This window comes from Colobus angolensis, unplaced genomic scaffold (assembly GCF_000951035.1).
Source record: "Colobus angolensis palliatus isolate OR3802 unplaced genomic scaffold, Cang.pa_1.0 Scaffold130, whole genome shotgun sequence".
NCBI lineage: Eukaryota > Metazoa > Chordata > Mammalia > Primates > Cercopithecidae > Colobus > Colobus angolensis.
The window spans coordinates 2,696,068-2,723,053 of record NW_012114253.1 but is presented as its reverse complement, the minus strand read 5'-3'; the positions used below and the strand labels follow the sequence as shown (position 1 = coordinate 2,723,053).

Here is a 26,986-nt window from a genome sequence, read left to right as displayed (position 1 = left end):
TTTTTTTTTTTTTTTTTTTTTAGGGATGGGCTTTTTGTCAAAATAGCATGAGAAAAAAGAAAAATGAAGAGAAAGACAGAGAGAGAGAGAGATGGGTTCTCTCTCTCCTCCAGGCTGGAGTGCAGTGGTACAACCATAGCTCACTGCAGCCTTGACCTCCTGGGCTCTAGTGATCCTCCCACCTCAGCCTCCTGAGTAGCTGGGATTACACATGCATGCTACCATGCCTGACTAATTTTTAAATGTTTTGTAGAGATGGGGTCTCCCATGTTGCCCAGGTCTTGAACTCTTGGCCTCAAGAAATCCTGCTGCCTCAGCCTCCCAAAGTGCTGGGATTACAGGCCTGAGCCACTGTGCCCAGCTGATGCCTGCAGCTCTAGGCTACCCCAGAAGGGCTCTGCGGCTCACTAGCTGTGACACCTTGGTCAGGCCCCTCTACCCTTCTGGCTCTCAATTTCCTCTGCTGTAAAAAGGGGGACACAGGGTAGTTTCACCAGAGGTTGGCTGTGAGGATTTTCCCTGGAAAAGTCCCCAAATTGGAAAGAAAGCTACGGCATAGACTGCAAGGTGCTGGCTACAACTCACTCTCCCGTTTCTTCTTTAGTCACAAGGACTCAAATTTATAGCTGGGCACACTCCCAAGGCTTCCTTGAAGCTAAGAATAGCACTGTGACTAGTTTTGGCCCATGAGTTGAAGCAGTAGTGTGATGTGGTGTTACTTGGAATTCTCTTTAAGAGGAGGAGTGCTCTTCTTCCCTCATGTCCTCTTTCCTGCTGGCTGGAATTCAGACGAGATGGCCAGAGCTTGAGCAGCCATCCTGGGCCATGAGTCAGCCCACAAAGGAAGGCAGAACAAGCAGCATGAGGGAAATCTGGTCCCTGAAGACTGTGGAGTGGCATATCAGCCCTAACTGGCCTATTCTGATTTCTTTTATGTGATGGAATCGACCCTTGTGTATTTAAGACAACTAGGCCAGGCACGGTGGCTCACCCCTATAATCCCCACTTTGTGAGGCCAAGGTGGGAGAATCACCTGAGACCAGCCTGGGCAAGATGGGGAAACCCTGTCTCTACAGAAAAATACAAAAATTAGCTGGGCGTGGTGGCGTGTGCCTGTAATTCCAGTGACTAGGTAGGCTGGGGTGGGAGGATCGCTTGAGCCTGGGAGGTTGAGGCTGCAGTGAGCCCTGATTGTGCCGCTGCACTCCAGTTTGGACGACAGAGCAAGACCCTGTCTCCAGAAAAAAACAAACAAACAAACAAACAAAAACCACAAAACATTAGCAGGGCCTCTGTTATATGGGCCAGCATCTTAACTAAGACAAAGGCCAAGAACCAGCATCTTAACTAAGACAAAGTGGCCACCCCCTTCGTCAGAGTCATATGTCCATCCCATTTTTGTGTTGGGATGTGTTGGTGAGTGTCAAGTAGGGGTGTGATTGAAGTGCCTGATGCCTAGCTGTAATAATGGACAATGCCTGAAACATAGTAGGTCCTTAATACATTGCAGCAAATAAGCTTACTGGATATAGTCCTTTGCTAGGTGTGGGCGGCTCATTGTAGATGAAATTGAGCCACAGGGAGGTAAAGTGACTTGCCCAAGGTCACACAGCTAGAACGTGGCAGGTCTGGGATTTGAATCCAGGCCTCTTTCTTTCTTTTACTTCCTTTTTCTTTTCTTTTTTTATTTTTGAGACGAAGTCTCGCTCTGTCCTCCAGGCTGGAGTGCAATGGCGCGATCTCAGCTCACTGCAAGCTCCGCCTCCTGGGTTCATGCCATTCTCCTGTCTCAGCCTCCCAAGTAGCTGGGACTACAGGTGCCCGCCCCCATGCCCAGCTAATTTTTTTGTACTTTTAGTAGAGACAGGGTTTCACTGTGTTAGTCAGGATGGTCTTGATCTCCTGACCTCGTGATCTGCCCGCCTTGGCCTCCCAAAGTGCTGGGAATACAGGCGTTAGCTACCGCGCCTGGCCATCCAGGCCTGTTTCTAAAGCCTGTTCTCTTCAGAGAAAATGAGCTGGGGAAGGAAGGAAGGTTAAAAATCATCCTCACTTTACAGAGAAGGACAGCAAAGCCCAGAGAGGGGTGGCGGTTTGTTTAATGACATACAGCGCATGGACAGCAAAGTCTGGTGCTGAGCCTGAGATGCTGCCTGCAGAAGCTGCTCAGCCTGGATCTGCCCCGAGATGGAGCCTTGCGTTCTCCCCAGTCAGTCGAGGGGATCTGCTTTAGTGCCAAAGATGCGCATGAGACCGGACTTTCCTTTAAGGCTGAAGGGGAAGGCTTTCTTTTAAAAAACAAGGACAGGAAAAACACCAGGCAGGCTGTTACTGAGAATCTCAGAAAACAGCACAAAGACACTGCTGGTAACATCTGCATTTCCATTTGAATCACAAATCACACTGCGTTATTCAAATGCTTTTTCAAAAACATGAAAAGACAATTCCCTGTACAGTTTTGTTATTTTCTCACCACTAGAATCTGCCTACCTCTCGTTCTTTTCCTCACGAATGCTTTTAAACAGATTCCAGGGAAAATACGCACACATGTATCCACACATCTAAGTGGCTTTCAGGGCCCTGGGCTCAGGGTGGTTGTCAAGACAGACCCAGTGCCCCTCTGCAGCTGGACGCATATTTAGTGGCTGCAGGGCCTGAGAAGGAACCCAAGTTTGGACTCTCTGAGAAGCTGCAGTGCCAGCCTTGGCTCTGTCTCTTACTAGTAACTGCGCCAGTCCTCACCATTTCCTGAACCACAGCTTTCTCATCTGTAAAATGAGAGTCATGACCTTGAATGACTGCTGTAAGGAGTTCAAGGGCCTAGCACTTCACGGGAACTCAGAGAATGCTAGCTTTTGATATTATGTTCCTATATGATCCAAAACATTTTTCCTTTTTTAAATTTTTTGAGATGGAGTCTTGCTGTGTTGCCCAGGCTGGAGTGCAGTGCCATGATCTTGGCTCACTGCAACCTCTGCCTCCCAGGTTCAAGCTATTTGCGTGCCTCAGCCTCCCAAGTAGCTGGGATTACAGATGTGTACCACCATGCCCGGCTAATTTTTGTAGTTTTAGTAGAGACGGCGTTTCACCATGTTGGCCAGGCTGGTCTCGGACTCCCAACCTCAGGTGATCTGCCCTCCTTGGCCTCCCAAAGTGCTGGGATTACAGGTGTGAGCCACTGCACCTGGCTTTTTAAATTTTAAATGTAGAGATGGGGACTTCTTATGTTGTCCAGGCTGGTCTCAAACTCCTGGGCTCAAGAGATTCTCCTGGTTCAGCCTCCTAAATTGCTGGGACTATAGGCATGAGCCACCATGCCCTGCCCCAAACACTTTTAAAGAGACATTATGCAATTTTGAGTTCGTGATACCTACCTAAAGGAGTTGCTGGAAGAAATAATACAAACCACGAAGCACAGTGCCTGGTACCCTACGAGGTACTCTGTAAATATGAGTTCCCTTACCTTAGTTTCCTAGAAGTGGGAGATGGAGAGTAGGGAGTTAGCTGGGCTGATTCATTTGGGAGCCCAAGATGACTGCTCAAGCTCCAGCCATCACATCTGAATTCCAGCCAGCCGCAACTTCACACCCACAGGGACAAGTGATAACTGCCTCTCTAAGGACAAACAAGAACTGCCTCCCTAGACCTTTGTAACGTAGAGCGCTGGTGCCAGTGCTGGGTAGAAACAGGCCAGGAAGGGAGGTGTTTGTACCCACTGGCTACAGCTGATACCAGATGGAAATTCCACTGAGTGCTGTCCTAGAACACACAGCTCTGGCCCTCCTTGACTACAAGTTGGTCCAGGTCTCAGGCAACCCTAGTCCCTGAGCCACCCCTCTGCAAAGACCCAGGGGAGCAGCTGCTGGGCAGAGCTCTGGTTTTACAGTTAGCTGGAGAGATGAGAGAAGAGGGTGAGGCGGGTCGGGAAAGAGTCTCTTCTCAGCACCAGAAAGTTCTGGCGTGGCCGATACTGTGTGAAGATTCAGCCCCTGACCATCTCCCAGGCTCTCTTGATTGAATCTGCCAGCCACCTGGATACACGCTGAACGTGACTGGCGTGCAGAAGCCTTCCGTGGCTTCCCGTGCTGGCAGGGGCCTCTGTGAACACCGTGTGATGGCACTCACAACCCGTCATCATCACATTTTCATGAGGTTGCATTCCCTGATAAACTGAGCGCAGGGAAGCAGAGACCACTTCTCCCTCACCTCTGTGCCCCACAGCCAGCCCCGTGCATCGTGGGGCCTCGGTGGTGACCAGATCCCCGCAGGTACAAATGGGGCCCAGCCCTTCCTGTTTCCTACCTCAAAAGACACCCCAACTTACCCAAACAGAGGCTGCCATCACCCACCTCTGCCTCCCCTAGTGACTCCTTCCAAGCCCATGTTCTTTCACTTCTTGGACCTCAATTTCCTCATGTATAAAATGAGGCTAATAAAGGGACTTATACCACGTGGGCTGGCTGTGTGGTTTTGATAATACATGTAACAGGCTTATTGGTGCAGGGTTAGAGGTCACTACTAGAAGCTACAGAGATGTGTGAAAGAAGGCAGTACCGAGGCAGTGAAGAGCCCAGGTTCACCCGGCTCTACCACTCACATGCCGTGGCACCGCCTTCAGCCTCTGTTTTCACATCTGTACAATGGGTTACTACCACTATGCGGACCTCTATGAGGATCAAATGACTTATCCCCATAAAACATGTGAGCTGTTGGCTACTGTGGTTATTATCGAGTATCTACTTTGTGCCAAGCCTTTGCTAAGTTCTAGGCCACCCGGCATTTCCTCTGGGACATGAAGAGTCTTGTCGTGGGCCAGCTCTCTGCACCCCAGAACCCTCATGAGTTGGTCCCTGGGGTGGCAAATCCCCCACCCACTGTAACCCAGTCCCTGTGAGGACTGACTGAGGGGCAGGAGGGCAGCTTCATTCACCCCAGAGATACGCCCTGCCTGCAACAGGGCCAGCCCAGTGGGTGATCACAAAGGGCCCTGCTGTGTGGCTGGTCCAGCAGGGAGAAGACAGGTCCTGTGGGTCTCTGTTGGGAGCAGAGGGCGGCCAGCACTTTCCCGGACAGCAGTAATGAAACCCCTTGGTTTTCAAGGAAAACAGGAGGCCAGCACAAAGGCAGTGCTAATTACCTCTAATTACCCAGAAGAGGAAAGCACTATTTTTTGTGATGTGTTCCTAATGTGATAAAGAGCTATTATTAGGCAGGAACTGGGAAGCTGCCATGAAGACAGTCTGAGGAGGGAGTGGAGTCTCCAAAGCTGCTGGTCCCAGAGGCAAACAAACTGGAGGTGGTGGCAGGGGCAGGCCAGGAGGGACTAGGATTAAAGGAGGGCCTACTGTGCGCCAAGCATCTTACATGCGCTGCCCTGGAAGTTAGGCATTTCCACCATTTCCTAGATGAGGACATTGAGACACAGAGAGGTTAAGTAACTGGCCCAAGGTCACACAGCCAGTAAACCAGCGGCAGAGCCAGGATTCTAAGCCATGCCTCTCTGGTGCCAAAGGCTGTGCTCTTCCTACCATATCCCATTCCCAGGAGAAATCAGATCTTGTGAGGGCTTTGCAGCATTAAAAGCTACTTTCTTCAGCAGGTGCTTTTTATCTCTGATTCTTCTAGCAAAGGGAGACTCCTGAGGTGCTGAGGCGCAAAATCCCTGCTCCCCTTCACCCCCAGTCAGGGTGCAGGCACCTTGAAAAGAACAGAGAGCCCTGGACATGGGTCAGGAGGCATCATCGCTGAGTCCTGTTGATAGTGACGGGAGGCAGCCAAATGCCTAGGCAGATAAGGGCGGGTCCCCGCTGAAACCCCACCTTCAAACCAAAAAAACAGCCTGAAGGCTGAAAGACTGGACTGCTGGTCCCAGATGAAACCCGCGACCCAGAGTGAGAACTTCTGTTCCTGTTTGCCCACCCTTCCCCTATTCTGAGCACACAAAAGCCCTGGATTCAGCCACACTGTGGGGGCTTTCCTGTCTTTGGGTAGGGGAACCACCCCCACATCCCTTGTTTGTGGAAAGCTGTTTCATCACTGAATAAAACTCTCCATCTTGCTCACTCTTCAATTGTCAGCGTATCCTCATTCTTCTTGGATGCTTCAAGAGCTCAGGATCCACCAAGCGCGGGTACCCAGAAAGGCTGTCACACTGGCCTTTTGCCCTCACCAGTGGAGGGCAGCTGCCCCACGCAATGCAGCCAGGGGCCAGCTGAGCTGTGAACATGCCACCGTCCATAGGGCTGTCGATGGCGGAACTAAAACAGCTAATTAGCACACTAACACCCCCTCTGCGGCTTCGGGGTCACGGGTACCCCTGCCTGGGTGCTGCCATGTTCCCCTTGAGGCAACACACCTGGTCTGGCCACAGGCCCTGCATGGAGCTTGCTCCTGTGTCGGCCTTTGGAGTGGTCAGCCAGACCCCGCACTTGCTCGTTCATGTGCTTCCTCCCACAAGGGGCTGAGTATGGCAGACTGAGCATACGGGGCGCCCCTGCTGCAAGTGCGGCAAAGGGGCTGAGAGAAAATTCCTGTCACTGTGGTTTGCTGGCCTTGTGACTCAGCTTACCTCATTCCCACAGGGAAGTGGGCAGCACAGCTTCCAACCTGGGTTCAGAACCCAGACCTACAACTCTGGCTATGACTCCATGCTCCCAGGTCTCAGTTTCCCAATCTGTGATCTGGGGATGCTTAATACCTCCTCTAGGGAGTTGTGAGGTTTACAGAATGTGAACCAAGTCTATCTGTGAAGACTCTTTTTTTTTTTTGAAACAGAGTCTCACTCTGTCACCCAGGCTGGAGTGCAGTGGTGCCATCTCGGCTAACTGCAAGCTCTGCCTTCTGGGTTCATGCCATTCTCCTGCCTCAGCCTCCCGAGTAGCTGGGACTACAGGCGCCCGCCACCACGCCTAGCTAATTTTTTGTATTTTTAGTAGAGATGGGGTTTTATCATGTTAGCCAGGATGGTCTTGATCTCCTGACCTGGTGATCTGTCCGCCTCAGCCTCCCAAAGTGCTGGGATTACAGGTGTGAGCCACCGCGCCCGGCCCCTGTGAAGACTCTTTAACCAGGAGCAACCAGTTCTACCCCAGTCCCTAAAGCTCCCAGTTAAGAAGGCACAGGGTGGCTTCATTTGTGATCCTCTGGTGGGTTAGGAATTGTGTCTCAGGGCCCTGGGAGTTTAGGGGTGAAGACACAAGTGAGAATGAATGGGCCCCAGTGACCTGGTGTCAGGCCAGGTGAGAGGCCTGGGTGACCTCTGGGCAGGGACATGGCCAACAGACTTCACGGACAGCAGCACCTGGTGAAGCTCTGATTTTGTTTTTTTGTGCAAGAATTCCCCCATGTTAACAAAGGCTCAGTCAAGTCTCAAAACACATGCAGCCCAGTGTGAGCCACACTGTGGTGGCAGGGATGGGTCTGGGGCCTAGCTTCATCGGCCATTGAGACACAGTGGTAGAGTGGTCAGAACAGGCAGCTGCTGATGTTGAATGGGGAAGCCAGAGTGCCCCTCAAGCCAGGGAATTTTTAGATGCCCAGAAAGAAGTCTAGTCTGTCTGCAGGAAGGAGCTGCTCAAATGACCATTAGTGGAAACTGGGTGATATGGTTTAGCTGTGTCCCTACTCAAATCTCATCTTGAATTGTACTCCCATAAATCCCATGTGTTGTGGGAGGGACCCAGTGGGAGATAACCGAATCTTGGGGGTGGTTCCCCCCGTACTGTTCTCGGGGTAGTGAATACGTCTCCTGAGAGCTGATGGTTTTATAAGGGGAAACCCCTTTCTCTTGGCTCTCATTCTCTCTCGCCTGCCACCATGGAAGACGTGCCTTTTGCCTTCTGCCATGATTGTGAGGCCTCCCCAGCCACGTGAAATGGAGTCCATTAAATCTCTTTTTCTTTATAAATTACCCAGTCTTGGGTATGTCTTTATCAGCAGTGTGAAAATGGACTAATACACTGGGTTACACCTTGGGAAGCACTTGGCATTTGATAAACGGCAGCCAACAACACAGTAACTAGAAACCAGATATTTTGTTCTCAGGGTCCCCTGACATTGCAAGGGTTTTTACCGGCTGAAGTCAGCTTGTGCTTGTAGTTACAGCTTATTCCTGCCCACTGCCAACCCCTCTTTGCCCTTCCCCCTGTGGGGCACGTCTCCCACTATTTCTCATATCTACCTGGGCCAGGGCTACAGTTATTGGCTTCAGACCTGGGTTTGAGTCCTGCTTTGCTATGTTTCAGTGGTGTGACCTTGGAACGTCTGTAAGCCTCAGTGACCTTGTCTGCACAATGGGGACAGTAATTCTATAAAAGGCTTAGGGCAGGCTGGGTGCGGTGGCTCATGCCTGTAATCCCAGCACTTTGGGAGGCCAAGGTGGGCAGATCACCTGAGGTCAGGAGTTCGAGAACAGCCTGACCAACATGACGAAATCTCATCTCTATTAAAAATACCAAAAAAAAAAAATTAGCTGGGCCTGGTTAGGGGGCACCGGTAATCCCAGTTATTAGAGAGGCTGAGGCAGGAGAATCGCTTAAACCTGAGAGGCAGAGGCTGCAGTGAGCCAAGATCACGCCATTGCACTCCAGCCTGGGAGACAAGAGTGAAACCCCATCTCAAAAATATAAATAAATAAATAAAAGGCTTAGGGCAGAGCTGGGCATAGAGTGAGCGTCCACACGGGAAGCTATTAATTCCCTAGGATAGCATGTGGCAGGTGAACAAGGTTCTTTCAAGTCTAAAAAAACTCAAGCTGTTTGGGCGCAGTGGCTCACACCTGTAATCCCAGCACTCTGGGAGGCCAAGGTAGGTCGATAGCTTGAGCTCAGGAGTTCAAAACCAGCCTGGACAACATGGTGAAATCTCGTTTCTACCAAAGATACAAAAAATTAGCTAGATGTGGTGGTGTACACCTGTGGTCCCAGCTACTCAGGAGGCTGGGGCAGGAGGATCACCTGAGCCTGGGAGGCAGAGGTTGCAGTAAGCTGTGATTGCACCACTGCACTCCAGCCTGGGCAACAGAGCAAGACTCTATCTCAAAAAAAAAAAAAAAAAAAAAAAAAGGCCGGGTGCGGTGGCTCATGCCTGTAATCTCAGCACTTTGGGAAGCTGATGCAGGCAGATCACCTGAGGTCAGGAGTTCAAGACCAGCCTGACTAACATGGTGAAACCCTGTTTCTACTAAAAATACAAAAATTAGCCAGGTGTACTGGCAGGCACCTGTAATCCAAGCTACTAGGGAGGCTGAGGCAGGAGAATCGCTTGAACCCAGAAGGCAGAGGTTGCAGTGAGCCAAAATCGTGCCACTGCACTCCAGCCTCAGTGACAGAGTGAGGCTCCGTCTCAAAAAAAAAAAAAAAGAAAAGGAAAGAAAAAGAAAAGAGGCCAGGTGCAGTGATTCACACTTATAATCCCAGCACTTTGAGAGGCTGAGGCGGGTGGATCACCTGTGGTCAGGAGTTCAAGACCACCCTGGCCAACATGGTGAAACCCTGTCTCTACTAACAATACAAAAATTAGCTAGGTGTGGTGGTGCGTGCCTGTATTCCCAGCTACTAGAGAGGCTGAGGTGGGAGGATTGCTTGAGCCCAGAAGGCGGAGGTTGCAGTGAGCCGAGATCATGCCACTGCACTCCTGCCTGGGCAACAGAGTGAGACCTCATCTCAAAAAAAAAAAAAGAAAGAAAATAAATTGAAGTTGGGCTTGCATGGCTGCCCAGCAGGTGCCCTCTCACCCCATTCCCTGCAAGAATTCTTTCTGACGATCTGCTCCTGCACCCCAGCCTAGTTTTAGCTGCATGGGAACCCTCAGGGAGTATGTTTAAAATGTGGACTCATGGCTCTGCCCCTAGAGGTGATGTAGAAGTTTTGGGCAGTGGGGCCCTGGGCTCTGCATTTTAAAGACATTCCCCAGATGTCCTGCTCTGCATCCCATCCTTCCACAGCCTGGCAGGCAGGTGCTTCTGCTTTTGGTCTAGCCTAAAGCCCTCTACTTGTGTCCTCTGCTTGCTCCAGCTGCTTCTCGCAGAAACATACAGTCCTGACTAGTGAGCTGAGATGGGGCTGTTGGGGAGCCCTGGGTCGGGGGTTACTCAGGAGTGGGGAACAGCAGTAATACAGGAGGAGCAAGAGTGAGGGTTCTGGAGGTTCAAATCCAATCCTGGTCCTGTTAATTGCTAGTTGTATATCTCTGTGTGTTTTTGCTTTTTAGAGACAGGGCTGTGCTCTGACGCCCAGGTTGCAATACAATGGCACGATCACGGCTCCCTGCAGCCTTGATCTCCTAGGCTCAAGTGATCCTCCCACCTCAGCCTCCTGAGAAGCTGGGACTACAGGCACACACCACCATGCCCAGCTAATTTAAAAAATTTTTATAGAAATGGGGTTTTGATATGTTGCCCAGGCTGGTCTCGAATTCCTGGGCTCAAGAGATCTGCCCTCCTGGGCTTCCTGAAGTGCTGGGATTAATCACAGGCATGAGCCACTGCACCTGGCTCCAAATAAACTCTTATGATTTCTCTCCTGTGGCATGGAACAGGTTGGGGCCACTGACTTCAGGGGACAGGGGTGGCTGGGCTGGAGCGACTAAGCAAATGCAAAGCCCCAGGAGGGACAGGCCAACACTCACCACAGAGGTCAAGTCCACATTCTCCACCCTCCTGTCCTGCAGCAGCACGGGCTGTAGGCCGGCAACACGGAGCTGCACCGAGGACGTGCGGTACACGAAACTCAGCAGCCAGTCTCCTCTGTGGGAGGGCGGAGAAGCACGTGAACGTTAGCATCAGCCTTGGACAGCCCGAGGACAGGACGGGCCAGGCTGCCTCCTGGGAAGCAGAGTGGGACTGGAGCTTCTGCGGGCAAACAGGGCCCCTGATTGCACGGTGGAGATGGAAGATGAAGCAGCCACAGCTGATGCTTTTGGAGCCTGGCCTGGGTGCCAGGCATGGTGCGCAGGGCTGTGCACAAGCACCAGGTAGCTCTGTGAAGGCTGTCTGCTTTGTTCCCAGCTGGGTCTCCAGAGCTAAGAACAGGGTCCAGCATGCAATAGAGGAATATCTGCTGAATGAATGAATGAGGAATCTGGATAAAGTTCTCAAAAAGTCAGCATGTGGCTCAGGAGAGCTATTCCTAGCTCGGGAAAGGTGGCTTGTCCAGGGCTCCCTGGAAAAAGAAAGGCAGAGAAGGTCCGCCTGTGAGAGCGGGGAGTTCTGGGATCTAGGTGGCCTATCTGTGAGCTGGAGGGACCAGCTTGGCCTTCCCAGGACAGGCTCGGCCCAGGCTGCAGGTTCTCCCTGTCCTCAGGCAGCAGAAGAGGCAAGGGTGGTTGTCCAGGCAGTCACAGTGCTGGGAACATTCCTCTACTTTCAGGGATGCTGTGACCCCACTCTGTGAACCTGGCCCCAGCCAAACACTGCCCCTACACTATCCAGAAGAAATGACCTCAGACTGTCTGCTGCCCATTGCTTCAGGTGCAATGAGTACTGTCTACAGAGGACACGGTCTGAGGCACCCCTGAGGCAGCCTTCCCTCGCAAACCCCTGAACTGTCTTGGGATGCAGCTGGGCCATCCCAGAGCCATGCCCTTGGGCCTTGCCACCCAGCAAGTCTGTGCACAGGCAAGCTTCTGTTCTTCCCTCTGCACCCCAGACTCGGATCCAACTCAGCCCATCCTGCTGTCTTCTATGTGGACTAATTCTGACTCTGGTTTGCATGGTGTTATTTTTGCACACTTGTTCATCTTAAAGAAGGGCCCCCCCCTCACTGCAGGGGGGTAAGAATGGCTGAGAGATAGGAGGCCGGGGCTGGAGTCCTGGTGGCCCTGTCTATGTGCCCTGCTGTGTGACCACAGGCAAGTCCCCCACCTGTCCGGGACACAGGGTGTGGTGGTGCTCTCTGGGCTCCTCCAAGTTCTGACCCTCTGTGGTCTCTGAGCACGTGGGTTTGTGAGTGGGTACCACTCTGAAGACCCCCAGGAGGACTAGTCCCTGAGTTGAGGGGTCCTCTACAGACTCTCCTGCTGTGTTCCGAAGTGAGCTCATCCATCCCTAACTCCTTCCCCACTGTCATCTGCCCTGTCCTTCAAGTAGAAACCAATGTCTTGGGTGCCTCTTCCCTATGGCCAGCGTATCAGAGTCCTCCCGATTCTTCCTCCCCTCTCCCCTCCAATACCTGTCCCTTGTGGTCCAGCCCTGAGAGTAGGCAATCCTCCCTCCCTGCCCCACGGATGAATGCAACAGCGTCCTCACCCCACTCCCTGCTCCTGGCCTCACCTACCTTGAGCCACTGGAGTCTTCCTAAAACACCCATCTGACCACTGTGCTCCCTCAGAAGCAGACCATGGCTCTCCATTGCCTCTGGGCTTTCTCATCTAGAAAATTCCTTCAGTCTCTGCAGAGACCAATGCTTTCAGGTCCTGATGATGATCTTAATATTGAGGGCCCAAGAAGCACTAAGAATGGATAATTGCAGGGGGCAGTGGCTCACGCCTGTAATCCCAGCACTTTGGGAGGTTGAGTGGGGGGATTGCTTGGGCCCAGGCATGAGACCAACCTAGGCAAGATAGGGAGACCCCATCTCTACAAAACACAAAAATTAGCTGGGTGTGGTGGTGTGTGTCTACGGTCCCAGCTACTTGGGAACCTGAGGCAGGAGGATCATCTAAGCCCCGAAGCAGCTGAGGCTGCAGTAAGCCCCAGTTGTGCCACTGCACTTCAGCCTGGACAACAGAGGGAGACCTTGTCTCGAAAAACAAACAAACAAACAAATAAACAAAAAAGGATGGCTAGAGGGAGAAAAGGGAGATCAATTCAAGTTGTTTTATTGAACTATTCATAAGAATCCAGTGCATCAAATACTGGATGTGAGGATGGTCGGGAAATGTTTCCAATATCGCTGGGTGTAAATGACCAAAGACAGCATCATTCCTCCGAAATTATTTCTGTTGTAATTATGACAACATTTTAGTTAAAATGTGAATTACATGTATTTATACACATGTAAGGGCAGAGCAGGAACACAGAGTAGAAGGTTCTGAACCCTCTCACTGTGCTGAGCAAACCATGGGCCTTCACTGGCATTCAAGACCTTCTCCACCCAGCTCTGGACCACACAGAGCCAGGTTCAATTCCTGCCTTGTCAATTATGAGCTGTGTGACCTTGGACAGGTTGCTTGACCTTTCTGAGCCTCAGCCTCCTCAGGGTATCTTAGCTCCCAGCATTGGTGGGAGCATTAACTGAGGCGGGACATGTACACACAGGTGCTCAGGGAGCCTCAGTCATGACTATTAGCGCCTGTGCTGGACCTGTGTGTGCTGTGCCGCCTCTCTCCGGCTCAGTCTGTGCTTCCAGTCTCTGATGGGTTCCTATATCCATCCTTTCAAGATTCACCTTGGACATCCCCTCCACTAGGGAGTGTCCCTGGGCCTCTCCACCCACTACTATATATATATATGTTTTGAGACAGGGTCTTAACTCTGTTGCTCAGGCTGGAGTGCAGTGGCATGATCTTGGCTCATTGCAGCCTCTGCCTCCTGGGCTCAAGCCATCCTCCCACTTCAGCCTACCAAGTAGCTGGGACTACAGGTGTGCACCACCATGCCTGGCTAATTTTTGTATTTTTTTGTTTGTTTGTTTTTGTTTTTGTGACATAGTCTCGCTCTGTTGCCCAGGCTGGAGTGCAGTGGCACGATCTTGGCTCACTGCAGCCTCTGCCTCCTAGGGTCAAGCCATCCTCCCACCTCAGCCTCCCAAGTAGCTGGGACTACAGGAGCCACCATGCATGGTTAACTTTTGTATCTTTTTTTTTTTTTTGAGACATGGTCTTGATCTGTTGCCCAGGCTGGAGTGCAGTAGCACAATCTTGGCTCACTGCAGCCTCTGCCTTCTAGGGTCAAGCCATCAGCCCACCTCAGCTTCCCAAGCAGCTGGGACTACAGGTGTGCACCACCATGCCTGGCTAATTTTTGTATTTTTTTGTAGAGACAGGTTTTGCCATGTTTTCAGGCTGGTCTTGAACTCCTTCCTGGGCTCAAGCGATCCTCCTGCCTTGGCCTCCCAAAGTGCGGGGATTACAGGTGCGAGTCACTGCGCCCGTCCTCCATCCGAAATGATCAATCATTCACCCCTTGTGTGCCTGCTACTTGTTCCTTTTATGATGTTTGCCACACATCCTCCTGTGTTTCCCCTTTTCTAGAAAAGCAGAGAGCTCCCTGAGGGCAGGCCTGTGCCTTAGTCATCCCTGTATCCTGAGCTGAACCGGTAACTCACTGCCACTCTCTCTCAGGTCCTCCAGGCAATGCTGATGTGCAAACCCCAGGCTGAACAACCGCCACCTGCTGAAGGCAGACCTGGCTCACTCACCAGGCCTCGAGCCATCTGTGAGCAGGGGTCCTCCCTGCTCCTTCTTCTGTCATCCCCTCCTCACACAGCACCTGGGACAGAGCCCACAGGGTGGCCTCTTGGCCCTGGGCTACAAGGAGCCCACCTGAGGACTCAGAATGCAGCCATCTCACGGGGCGATGAGACAGGCCTGAGCTCATATCCTGGGTCATACTCTGGGCAAGTCACTTGCCCCTCTTAGAGCTTCACTTCCTCAGGGATGTGACAGGCGGCAGTGCTATCACGCCAGTTAGCTTCCAGAAAGTTCGTGAATAGCCCAGGTAAGGGAGTGGGTTTACAAAGAGCTTTATTAATGTAAATTACACATGAGTAAACTTGTGTAGTTGGGTAGTGTTGGCCTGAATCCCCTTCCCTCTCATCCTCCACGTTTAAGTTCACAGCAACTAAAAGGCCTTTGGAGACCAAGAATCTGAACTCCTGGCTGATGCTTAATTTAACCAAGGAACTACAGTTATTTTGATCGACACTGTCTCTCTCCTTCCCTCCTTCCCTTTCTTCTTCCTTCTCCTCCTCCTCCTCCTCCTCCTTTCTCTCCATAAAGAGATGGCCCAGGGTCTCACAAAATAATTGAAAACCAAGTGTATGCGCCTCAGGTTCTCAACAGAACAGATGGGTTTAATAAGATTTTGCTGCTTTCCCCCTGCACACATGCAATTTTAATTCTTTCCCTTTGCTGTTTATAAAAAGTACTAAAAAATCATGTGCTATGTGAGTATGCCAAGTAATAAACATTGTAACTGTTATCATTTATTGGGCACCTACTAAGTGCCAGTTCTTCTGCTTTATAACGTCATTTAATCTTCCCAGAACCTCTACACAGGAGGGACTGTTATTCCTATTTTATAGGTGGGGATGCTGAATTCAGGGAAGTTGTTTGTCTAAACCCACTCAAAAGGTAAACGGCAGAGGCAAGACTTTAACCTAGGACTGCCTCACATCAAAGTCTTTGTCCATTCCTTATCTTTTTCTTTTTTTTTATATCTATTTTTTGAGATGGAGTCTTGCTCTTGTGGCCCAGGCTGGAGTACAGTGGTGCGATCTCGACTCACTGCAACCTCCGCCTCCCAGGTTCAAGCGATTGTCCTGCCTCAGCCTCCCACCATGCAGCCTGGCCCGAGGTTGGTGCTCACTGAAGTCGCTGAATGAATATCCCAAGTGACTGATGATGATGAATGAAAAAAATGGTGACATTACCTGTCATTCACAAAGCATGTATGTACCATGCACACACATACACACATGTGAACACGGACAATCGTGCACATGTGTATGTACATACATGTAAACACGCACACATGTACAGCTCTGTAAATCCTTCAAGCATCCTCACAACTCTGAGGGCAGTTGCTATCAGTATCCCTCTTTTACTGATGAAGAAATGAAGGTGGGCATTAGAACCCAGGCCTGTGTGCTTCTGAATCAAGCCTTAAACATTGCTGCTCTGAAAACACCTTTGCTTCATCCAGAGGCTGGATGGACAGGGCGTCTTCTCAGGCCAATCTCAGAGGGCTCTGTTTTGGGTTTCATCCTCCCTCCTGCCCCAAAGTCTGAGTCACAGCTTTGGCTGAAACCCCGCAGGTCCTCCTTCTCAAACCCCAAACAAGGGTTCCTTCCTTTCTAGCCCTGTGGCCGCCAGCCTTCACGGGCCCCCTCCTCCAGCTGGAGGGTCTGTCACCTTGTTTGGGTACAGGTTCCTGCATGCCGTCAGCCTCCTGTTCTAGCACCCTGCCCTTCCTCCAAGGCAGCACTCAGAAAGCTCAGCCTAGGCCCCTCCAGTCCCTCCTTCCACCGCCAAAGACTAACATAGACGCCTCTTAGACCTCGTTCAAAGACCTCCCTGTGGTTCAATCTTTGTTTTTCAGTCTGTGTCCCACTCGCCCATGTCCCTTCCCCCAGCTCCAACCAGGCCAAGCTGCCCCAGCCTCTCCTGTCATCCTGCTGCTCTCAGGCCTGATACACAAACATCTTCTCAGAATCCCCCTGCTGTTCATCATCCCACTGGGGGGATGCTTCCCAGATCAGATCACCAGGCCGGGGCCTGCTCCTAACAGGGCCGGTGCCCGGCCAGTTCTTGGGATCTTCCAGGACAGGGATTAGGTCTCGAATATGTGTAAGCACTGCCACTTCCCCACTGGCACGAGGTTTGGACAGACCTGCAGTAGCCGTTGATGATCCTCCCGGACACCACCTTCCGGAAAGGCTCCCAGTGCTTCGCTTCTCCCTCCACAGGTGCACCCAGCAGGACGACATCCTCGATGATCCCTTGGCAATCTGGCAAAAGACCCCAGAAAAGGCTGTCAGTGTCCCTGGTCACAGTGGGTGCTGGGAGGGACTCTCCAACAGCAGTGGAGGAGATGAATGTCACACACATACACATGCACACATGTGAATCATGTGCATATGTGCATGTACACACATGCAAACATGCAAACACATGCATGGATAGGCATAGAAGCTTCTACCGAGTTCCAGAACCTGAGTCAAGCCTCTTATATGCTTAATCTATTCCTTCAAAGGATCATTACCCCATTTTATTTATTTATCTATATTTATATATTTTGAGATGGAGTCTCACTTTGTTGCCTAGGCTAGACTGCAGTGGCACGATCTCAGCTCACTGCAACCTCCACCTCCCGGTTCAAGCGATTCTCCTGCCTCAGCCTCCCGAGTAGCTGGGACTATAGGCACATGCCACCACGCCCAGCTACTTTTTTGTATTTTTAGTAGAGATGGGGTTTCACCATGTTGGCCAGGCTGGTCTCAAACTCCTCACCTCAGATGATCCACCTGCCTTGGCCTCCCAAAGTACTGGGATTACAGGCAAGAGCCACTGTGCCCAGCCTCATTATCCCCATTTTAGAGTTACGGAAAACCAAAGGTATCTGCAAGATCACATGGCTAATAAGTTCCAGCACAGCCTGAGTTGGAACCCAGGTCTCTCTCCACCACCTACGAAGCTCACACCAGCTGTGGACTATGGATGGATGTCTTCCTTTAGAAGAGACTAATGGGCCCCGCATCATCTTGCATGCCAGGTGGGAGACACCAATATCTTCCTCTGCAAAAGGTTCCCTGGCATCTGTGCAGACTGGTGGGAAGAGGGGGGTGAAGAGGAGATGGGGCGAGTAGGTCCTGGGGTCAGGGAGTGCACTTGTCAGCCGCATCGATCTAATGATTCAGGAAATATTTCAGGTCAGGGCTATTCAAAGTGCAATCTGGGCTAGGGGCAGCGGCTCACCTAGCGTTGATAATCCCAGCATTTTGGGAAGCTGAGGCATAAGGATCGCTTCAGCCCAGGAGTTCAAGACCAGCCTGGGCAACAAAGTGACATCTTGTCTTTACAAAAAAAAAAAAGCCAGGGCCCGGCGCAGTGGCTTCTGCCTGTAATCCCAGCATTTTGGGAAGCCAAGGTGAGTGGATCACTTAAGGCCAGGATTTAGAGACTAGCCTTGCCAGCATGGCAAAAAACCGCCTCTACTAAAAATACAAAAATTAGCTGGGTGTGGTGGCAGAAGCCTGTAATCCCAGCTATTTGGGAGGCTGAGGCATGAAAATCGCCTGAGCCCGGGAGGCAGAGGTTACAGTGAGCTGAGATTGGGCAACTGCACTCAGCCTGGGCCACAGATTGAGACTCTGTCTCTAAATAAATTAATTAATTAAAAATTAGTTGGATGTGGTGGCACACACCTGTAGTCCCAGCTACTTGGGAGGCCGAGGCAGGGAGATTGCTTGAGCTCAGGAGTTTGAGGTCACAGTGAGCTATGACCACACCACTGCACACCAGCCTGGGTGATGGAGCCAGACCTTGTCTCAAAACAAACAAGCAAACAAACACCAAAGTGCAATCCAATCGTTCTGTAAGTACAGAAACAGAGAAGCAACACGGCTTTTTAAATCTTGCTGCAGATTGGAAACCAGTAGTTCCCAGATGGGTATGTGGACCAGGCTCGGAGAAACACTGCTCTGGACAAATGAGAGGTACAAATGCACCCCTCCCTCAGCCTCTATCCCATCCTCTGCTTTATTTTTCTCCTTGTCACAGGCTATTGTTTATCATTTGTCTCCTCCTCTAACACGGAGGTTCAGTGAGGGCAGGCAACCCAGTGCCTCATTCACAGCAGTGTGGCAGGGCCCAGGACAGCACCGGTTACAGATTTGGTGCTCAATAAAGATTTGAATGAATGAATGAATGAATCCGTGAATAAATATCTGTCTCTATCAGGAAAACCAGTTTACAGGCTTTGACATCAGGTTCAAATCCCAGCTTAGCCACTTTCGGGCTATGTGACTTGAACCAAATCACGTAACTTCTCCAAGCCTAAAAGAGGATGATGATGCTGGCCTTACAGGGTCTTTATGAGGATTAAGTCACATGGGAAAAATCCCAGCACAGTGAATGCACAGTGGGAGTTCATGCACCCCACTGGCCTGCCTGACCCCCTGCCTCCCCCTTGTGGCCCTCCCTCCCTCCCTCCCTTCCTTCCTTCCCTCCTTCCTTCCTTTCCTTCCTTCCTCCCTCTCTCCTCCCTCCTCCCTCCCTCTCTCTTCCCTCCCTCCTTCCCTCCTTTCTTTCCTTCCTCCCTCCCCCCCTCTTCCCTCCCTCCTCCCTCCCTCCCTCCTTCTTTTCTTTTCTTTCTTTCTTTTTTTTTTTTTTGACAGAGTCTCTTACCCAGGCTACAGTGCAGGAGTGCAATCTTGGCTCGCTGCAACTTCCACCTCAAAGGTTCAAGCGATCCTTCTGCCTCAGCCTCCCAAGTAGCTGGGACTACAGGCATGCACCACCACGTCTGGCTAATTTTTGTATTTTTAGTAGTAATGGGGTTTTGCCATGTTTGCCAGGCCGGTCCCTAACTCCTGACCTCAGGTGATCCACCTGCCTCGGCCTCCCAAAGTGCTGGGATTACAGGCGTGAACCACCACGCCCAGCCAGCTCTTTCTTACGGTCTGAGTTCCCTCACACACCGGGAAGCCGCACACTCAGTTCATTGCTGGGAAATGTGCCCAGCTGGGACAGCTTCGACCAGCTCTGCGACTCTTCTGCTGAGCGACACAGGACAGACAGCTTCCTCTCTCTGGGCTCCAGTTTCTAACCAGAGTCCTTTCAGTGGTTTTCCGTTTGGGCTTCCATGTCAGAGTTTGTCTGAATTCAGGGTTCCAGGCTGATAAGAGTTTGAAAACCCCTGTAGCACCAAGCTCTCTGAGTTCCCCTCTGGCTCTGAGGTTAAAAGACTCCATAGCACAGAATTCTGACTTTGCTCCTTTTGTTTCCAGGACAATGATAATCTGGCAGAAGAATTTAAAACTTCAGTAAGCTGACAGTTTGTGGTGAATAGCAAGGATGGCTCAGATACCCCTCCAATATTAGGGATATTTCAGGTGCTTTTGTTGTTGGCAAGACTGTTGCTGAAAAGACCCTTAGAGATCAACACGATTTCCCTTGGAAAACGAGGAAACAGGGTCAGAGAGGAGATGGGGCTTGCCCAAGATCACACAGCCAATCAGAATAAGCCTGGGACCAGAACGCAGAGCTGCTGGTCCCTGGGGTCTTTCTCTCTACTGTCTGCGATAACAACGAGCACAGTGATCATATGCGGGTTATTGTTGCTCCCACAGTGCCAAATGGTTGTGGACCCAGGGATAACCATACCTCAACAGCTTTCTCTGGGGGTCGGCCATTCAGGGCGCCTTCTCTGCCGGGCAGAGTCTGCCCTGCTAAGAGCTGGCGCTGCTTTTCAAGCCTTGGTGCGGTTGCCTGCAGGGCTGGGACCCCTTGTGGCCAGCGATGATAATAGCAGCATTTCTGAGCCACAGTCAGGATCCACGGACAGCTGTCAGAAAACCTAAAAAGGGAGCTGCCTGTGACCTTGAACTGAGACTCATAGTTTGAACCCCAGAAAATAGTCCTGAGCACAGACAAACCAAGCTGGCAACACATTTACCCATCTCTGAAGCTGGGCTGGCAGCTGCCTAGCTGGGCCTCTCCCCCTTTCCTCCTTAGACCACTGCCACACCCAGATGTACCCTTAGACTTTAAAGATCTGCTCGCTGCGTGGCTGCTGACCTGGAGATAAGCTATGTGGCAGGCTCTCAGCAATGCAGGGTGTTAGCTAAGGGCGGTTGGCAAGAACCACCTTAGACCAGGGGTGTCCAATCTTTTGGCTTCCATGGGCCACACTGGAAGAATTGTCTTGAGTCACACATAAAATACACTAACACTAGGCGGACACCGTGGCTCACGCCTGTAATCCCAGCACTTTGGGAGGCCTAGGTGGGTGGATCACCTGAGGTCAGGAGTTTGAGACCAGCCTGGCCAACATGGCAAAACCCCGTCTCTACAAAAAACACAAAAATTAGCCGGGTATGGTGGTGGACGCCTGTAATCCCAGCTACTCAGGAGGCTGAGGCAGGGGAATTGCTTGAGCCCAGGAGGCGGAGATTGCAGTGAGCCAAGATGGCGCTACTGTACTCCAACCTGGACGACGGAGACAGACTCCATCTCAAAAATAAATAAACAAGCAAACAAATGAAAATATACTAACACTAACGATAGTCGATGAGATAAAAAATTAAAAAAAAAAAAGAATTGCAAAAAAACTCAGAATGTTTTAAGAAAGTTTAGTAATTTGTGTTGAGCTGCATTCAAAGCCATCCTGGGTGGCATGTGGCCAGCAGGCTACTGGTTGGACAAGCTTGCCTTAGACCCACCCAAGGTAGATGTGGATAGGCGGTCAGAGCCCATTACCATCTGACTGTTCCTAGAATGGGATGGTGCAGGAGGGGAAACCTATTTAGGTTAGGAAAAAGATGATACTGGCTGCTGTCATAGCTACTGGAAAGGAAAAAAAAAAAAAAAGTCAAAATCCACTGCTTGGTTCAAAACCTTATAATACTAGAAGAATTCAGCCTTCCAGGTAAACTATGGAAAATCCTCACTCAGGTATCACTTTTTAATTTTTCTTTTTTGAGACAGGGTCTCCCTCTGTTGCCCAGGCTGGAGTGCTGTGGCGCAATCTGCAGGCTCGATCTCACAGGCTCAAGTGATTCTCCTGTCTCTGCCTCCCAAGTAGCTGGGACTATAGGTGTCTGTCATCACACCTGGCTGATTTTTTAAATTTTAGTAGAGATGAGGTCTTGCTATGTTGCCCAGGCTGGTCTCAAACTGCTGGACTCAGGTAATCCTCCCGCCTTAGCCTCCTAAAGTGCTGGGATTTACAGGAGTGAGCTACCGCATCTGGCCCACGTACCACTTGTAGTGTCAAGCAAGTCCCTTCCACAGGGACAGAAAATCCTTCAGATCATCATGTGGATTCAGTGTAGAATGTCCCCAGTTTTCAAGACCAACAAAAGAAACTGGGATTTAAACATTTCAGTAATAATGGACATGAGAAGACCTCACTGCCCTTTTACTGCAGGGACAATGAGTGTTTGCTGAAACATGTTTGGGATTTATTCCTACTGCTACCGTCAGCTTTTTTTCTTGTGAATTTTCAAGGCATTAAGAGAGCCCTATATAGCTTTAGAAACATTCAGACTTTTTATGTAAAAGAGGGCAGGGATTAACTTCAAGTTCAGGAGTCGAGTCATAGACATGTAGAGCATTTATGCTTGCATTTCTCATTTTTAAACAGTTCTCGCTAAGTTATTAATATCCTATTTTTACCGTGAGAGCTGAAGGCCTTTCATCCTATTATAACTTTGGCATTAAGGCAGTTCCAAACCTGCAGTAGTTGGAAAAGCTTCATCAGTCATGACTTTACCCCTCAGCTCTTAGAACTTATTGTCATTCACATGTGCCGTGAAAAAATTGTCTCTTTCCAACACTTTCTTTGCTTCCACCTCTTATTGCTATTTTTAACACAGGAGCCCAGCTGATCCCTTTACATTGTAGTCATAAGCATGAGATGTCTTTTTGGGGTGATGGAAATGTTCTAAAATTGGGTTTGGTGATGACTGCACAGCTCTGTATATTTCCTAAAAGTCATTAAATTGTGCATTTAAAACGGGTGGGTCTTGTGGTACATAAATTACACTGCAGTAAAGCCAGATCATGTCACCTTTGTGCTTAAAAACCTCCCAGGGGACCTATCTCTCATGGAGTCAAAGTTGAAGTCATTGCAATGATTTCCAAGCCCTGCCTGACCTTCCCTTCATTCTCTGCTCCAGCCACACTGGCCTTGCTGTTCCCTCTTTGAAATGGTTTGGATGTTTTTCCCCTCCAGATTTCATGCTGAAATGTGATGTGGGGCCTGGTGGGAGGTGTTTGGGTCATGGGGGTGGATCCTTCATAAATGGCTTGGTGCCCTCCTCTTGGTAATGAGTGAGATCTCACTCTATCAGTTCACAAAAGATCTGATTATTTACAGAGTCTGGCAGCTGGGTGCGGTGGCTCACACCTGTATTCCCAGAACTTTGGGAGGCCAAGGTGGGCGGATTGCTCGAGGCCAGCAGTTTGAGACCAGGCTGGCCAACATGGCAAAACCCAGTCTCTACTAAAAACACAAAAATGATCCCGGGGTGGTAGCACATGCCTGTAATCCCAGCTTCTTGGGAGGCTGAGGCAGGAGAATCACTTGAACCTGGGAGAAGGAGGTTGCAGTGAGCCGAGATCGCACCACTGTACTCCAGCCTGGGCAACAAGAGCGAGACTCCATCTCAAAAAATATATAACCCCTCGAAGTCGGCCTGGGCACATGCCACATGCAGGTTTAGGTGCACTCCCAGCCTTCTTGGTTGTATTAGTCCATTTTCACACTGCTAGAAAGACCTACCTGAGACTGGGTAATTTATGAAGAAAAGAGGTTTAATGGACTCAAGTTCCGCAGGCTTAACAGGAAGCATAACGGAGAGGCCTCAGGAAACTTACAATCATGGCGAAAGGTGAAGGGGAAGCAAGCTTGTCTTCCCATGGTGGAGCAGGAGAGAGAGTGAAGGGGAAGTGTGTCACACCTTTAAGCAACCAGATCTCATGAGAACTCACTCACTATCACGAGAACAGCATGGGGAAATCTGTCACTATAATCCAATCACCAATCACCTCCCACCAGGCCTCTCCTGGCATTAACGCGTGGGGATCACAATGCCACATGAGATTTGGGTGGGGGCCCACAGCCAAACCACATCACTGGTATAAGGGTAAACAGTTCTACTCTAGGGGTTTGGGATAGCCTAGTTTTGTTGGAGGCTATTGAAGGGAAGCCTATGATAGTACTGCCACATGCTGAACCATTCCGAATGCTTCCAGACAGTACCCCCAGTAGAGGAAAAAGAAAGTTCAAAGGTCAAAGACCCCCAGAATTTAGATAATTCAGTTTCTATCTTGTGAATTGCTCTTGTCATGTTTTCAGCAGCTCACACTGGACTCCTGAGACGGTGCTTTACCACTTGGTACCCCTAAAAGTCTGGAAATTATCTTAGCTTTTAAAAAAAATAATAAAAATTAAAAAAATAAACCCAAGAGCTGAAAATGGACAGCTTCGTCACAACAGCAAACTTCAGCTCACACTATAGCCTTGGTCTCAAAAATTGTGTTTAAATTAAGTTTTTTGTGAAACTAAACATTCTTAAAATGCACCAAGTGGGGCCAGCCCTTCCAAAGAGCCCCACAGAAAACCCTTTCAGACAGTGCAGGGCCTTTGCCAATGGGAATCAGGTAAAGGTCCCAGCTTCACCTTTGTCATTTCCCCCTTTCCACACGGTGAGCTTCCTTAAAGTGAGGCAAACCCTCGCAAAGCTTTCTGCTATCCCAGGGCTGGCTCCTTTAGCTGCCACTCAGAAATCTCATCAAACAGCTGGGGAGGCAGCACCGCTCACTCCCACATGCCTGTCATGCTGTCAATAATGAGATTCTTCTGGGCTGCAAAGACCAAAGAATCACAAGTTCAAGAAGCAAAAAAGAAGGATTTTCTCCCTCCTGGTGGGGGTTCGTGTGTGCAGCGAGTGATAAAGTAGGAAACCAAGGAGGAAGTTATCTCCTGACTGCGGGTCCAGAAAAGAGACCTTGAAGGAAACACTATGAACTGCACTAACACAAATGAAATCCATTCCAAAGATACGCACGTGCGCATGATAGACACATAGGGAGAGGCCACAGAAGGGGGGGGGACCAAGAAAGGAGAAAGGGCGGCTTTGACTGTACCCCCAAGCCCTGCAGTGGAATGAGGTTCACACTGGAAAGAATTGCTTAAAGGAGCTCGTTTGGACATATATCAGGATTTGGGATGAATTCTTTAAGGGAATGACTAAGCCTTCATCTCTCCTCTTTGATTCCCATCTCTTTTATTTGGTCATGCAAAGTGATAAGGCTTTTACTAACATCCTGGTGGGGAGACCCTAAAAATTAATCTGCACTGCCTGACCTCCCTTCCTTCTCCCCTCCCTCCGCCCCAGGAGGACTAAAGCCGGGTTTGTCTGAGAATAAAGCAACTGGTGGATACAATCCATGGAAGGGAAATAAATCACATCAAACGTAATGTCTGCTGTCTGCTATCGTGGAGATGAAAGAGCCAGCTGACCGAGTGACAGTCTGTTCCGCATTTCAGCTGGTATCTAGTGACAGCGCAGACATAATTTTCAGCCAAGTAAGAATTTGGGGACTCAAGGGTCAGGATGTTTAAATGTATCTTTGTGAGCACATTGACAAACTCTTTTGCTTTTGTTTTATCTTGCAAACATCATGGGCAGTAATGTTGGCCTAACTTCATAGCGGCAGGGAATGAAACCGGAGATTTTGCTGTAAGGGATTTTTTTTTTTAAAGCTCTGGAATTCTATTTCTTTTCTTTTCTTTTCTTTTTAAAGACAGAGTTTCACTCTTGTTGCCTAGGCTGGAGTACAATGGTGTGATCTTGGCTTACCGCAACCTCCGCCTCCCAGGTTCAAGCAATTCTCCTGCCCCAGCCTCCCGAGTAGCTGGGATTACAGGCATGCGACACCATACCCAGTTAATTTTGTATTTTTAGTAGAGACAGGGTTTCTCCATGTTGGTCAGGCTGGTCTTGAACTCTTGACCTCAGGTGAGCCGCCTGCTTTGGCCTCCCAAAGTGCTAGGATTACAGGCGTGAACCACTGGGCCCAGCCTGGAATTCTATTTTTCAAAAATTTATTTTATTTTTTATATTTTGAGACTGGGTCTTGCTCTATTGCCCAGGCTAGAGTGCAAGTGGTGTGATCATAGCTCACCGCAGCCTTAACCTCCCAGACTCAAGCCATCCTCCTGCCTCAGCGTCCCAAGTAACTGGGACTACAGGTGTGTGTCACCATGCCTCAATTTTTTTTTTTTGATTTTTAGTAGAGATGGGATCTCACTACATTGCCCAGGTGGGTATCAAACTCCTGAGTTCAAGCAATCTGCCTGCCTCAGTCCCCCAAAGTGCTGGGATTCTGTCACACCTGGCTGGAATTCCATTTCTTAATCCTCGTCCTCCTCCTCCTCTTCATCATCATCATCTCAGTTTATTTCAGGGTATGCTCAGGACTAAGTGCTTCATACATTGATTAATTTCCTTTATTCTTCCCAACAATCCTAGGAGGTAAGCATGACCACTTCCATTTAATGATGGGAAGCCTAGCCTCAGACGTGCGAAGTAATTTGTCCAAGGTCACACAGTAAGTGACACGGTAGAATTTGGTTATTCCCACATTTTCCCTCCTACTCTCCTGTCCCACTTCCCTTTGCAATCAAATAAAACCTTGAATCAAAATATATGTCTTCTGACAACTGACATCTTTCAAAATTGTGTACGAAAGTCAGAACACACACGCCTGTGAAGGTGAACATTTCCGATTTTGTTGATTCACTAGCAGACACTAGACACACTAGCAAGCTAGAACTTGCTCAAAGATTAATATCCCGATGTACAGAGCAGGCCAAGGGCATGTGGTCTTTTGCTTTGGTAATCTCTAGCACATGTGCCAAAGCAGAGGTGGGTGAACAGATACTACTACGAAAAAGAACAGGGGCCATGTGAAACACAACACACTTTCTAGTTTTCGATGGAGAGTTAGGCAATTGGCCCACATCCTGCTACGGGAACTCAATTTTCCCATCAGAAAGATGAGTTGGAGTTAACAATAGAACTTTGAGAAATATAGCTGCTGGTAAGCTGCAGGCAGTGAGCCAGTAGAGAACAAGACGTTTCATTCTACATGTACCACGCATGCCTCATTTTATTGCGTTTTGCTTTACTGCACTTCACAGATATTATGTGCTTTTGCAAATCGAAGGTTTGGGGCAGCCCCACTTCAGCTAAGCCTGTCGGTGCTATTTTCCCACACTCTGTGATCACTGGAGCAGCACTTTTAATTTCCTACAAGAAGCTTTTCCTTTGCATTCACAATTTGGCTGTTTGATGCAAGAGGCCCGGTTTTTGGTTTGTCTCGCTTTCAACATGCCTTTCTTACTCAGCTTAATCATTTCTAGCTTTTGATTTAAAGTGAGAAATGTGTGATGTTTCCTTTCACTTGAACACTTAGAGGCCATTTATTTGTTTTTCAGACAGGGTCTTGCTCTGTCACCCAGGCTGGAGTGCAACAGTGCAATCACAGCTCACTGCAGCCTCAACCTCCCAGGCTCAAGTGATTCTCCCACCTCAGC

General features: G+C 49.8%; 1 protein-coding gene across 2 annotated transcripts in view; it reads right to left on the bottom strand.

The window, feature by feature from the left end:
• Window positions 1-26,986, bottom strand: part of TMCO4 (transmembrane and coiled-coil domains 4) — a 129,868-nt gene that overhangs the window by 1,897 nt on the left and 100,985 nt on the right. For both annotated transcript variants that reach the window (XM_011934009.1, XM_011934008.1), the window contains 2 exons: window positions 16,550-16,667; window positions 10,627-10,744 (listed from right to left, as the gene is read on the bottom strand). In XM_011934009.1, coding sequence (XP_011789399.1) covers window positions 10,627-10,744; window positions 16,550-16,667 — 236 coding nt within the window. The remainder of the gene's footprint in view (window positions 1-10,626; window positions 10,745-16,549; window positions 16,668-26,986) is intronic.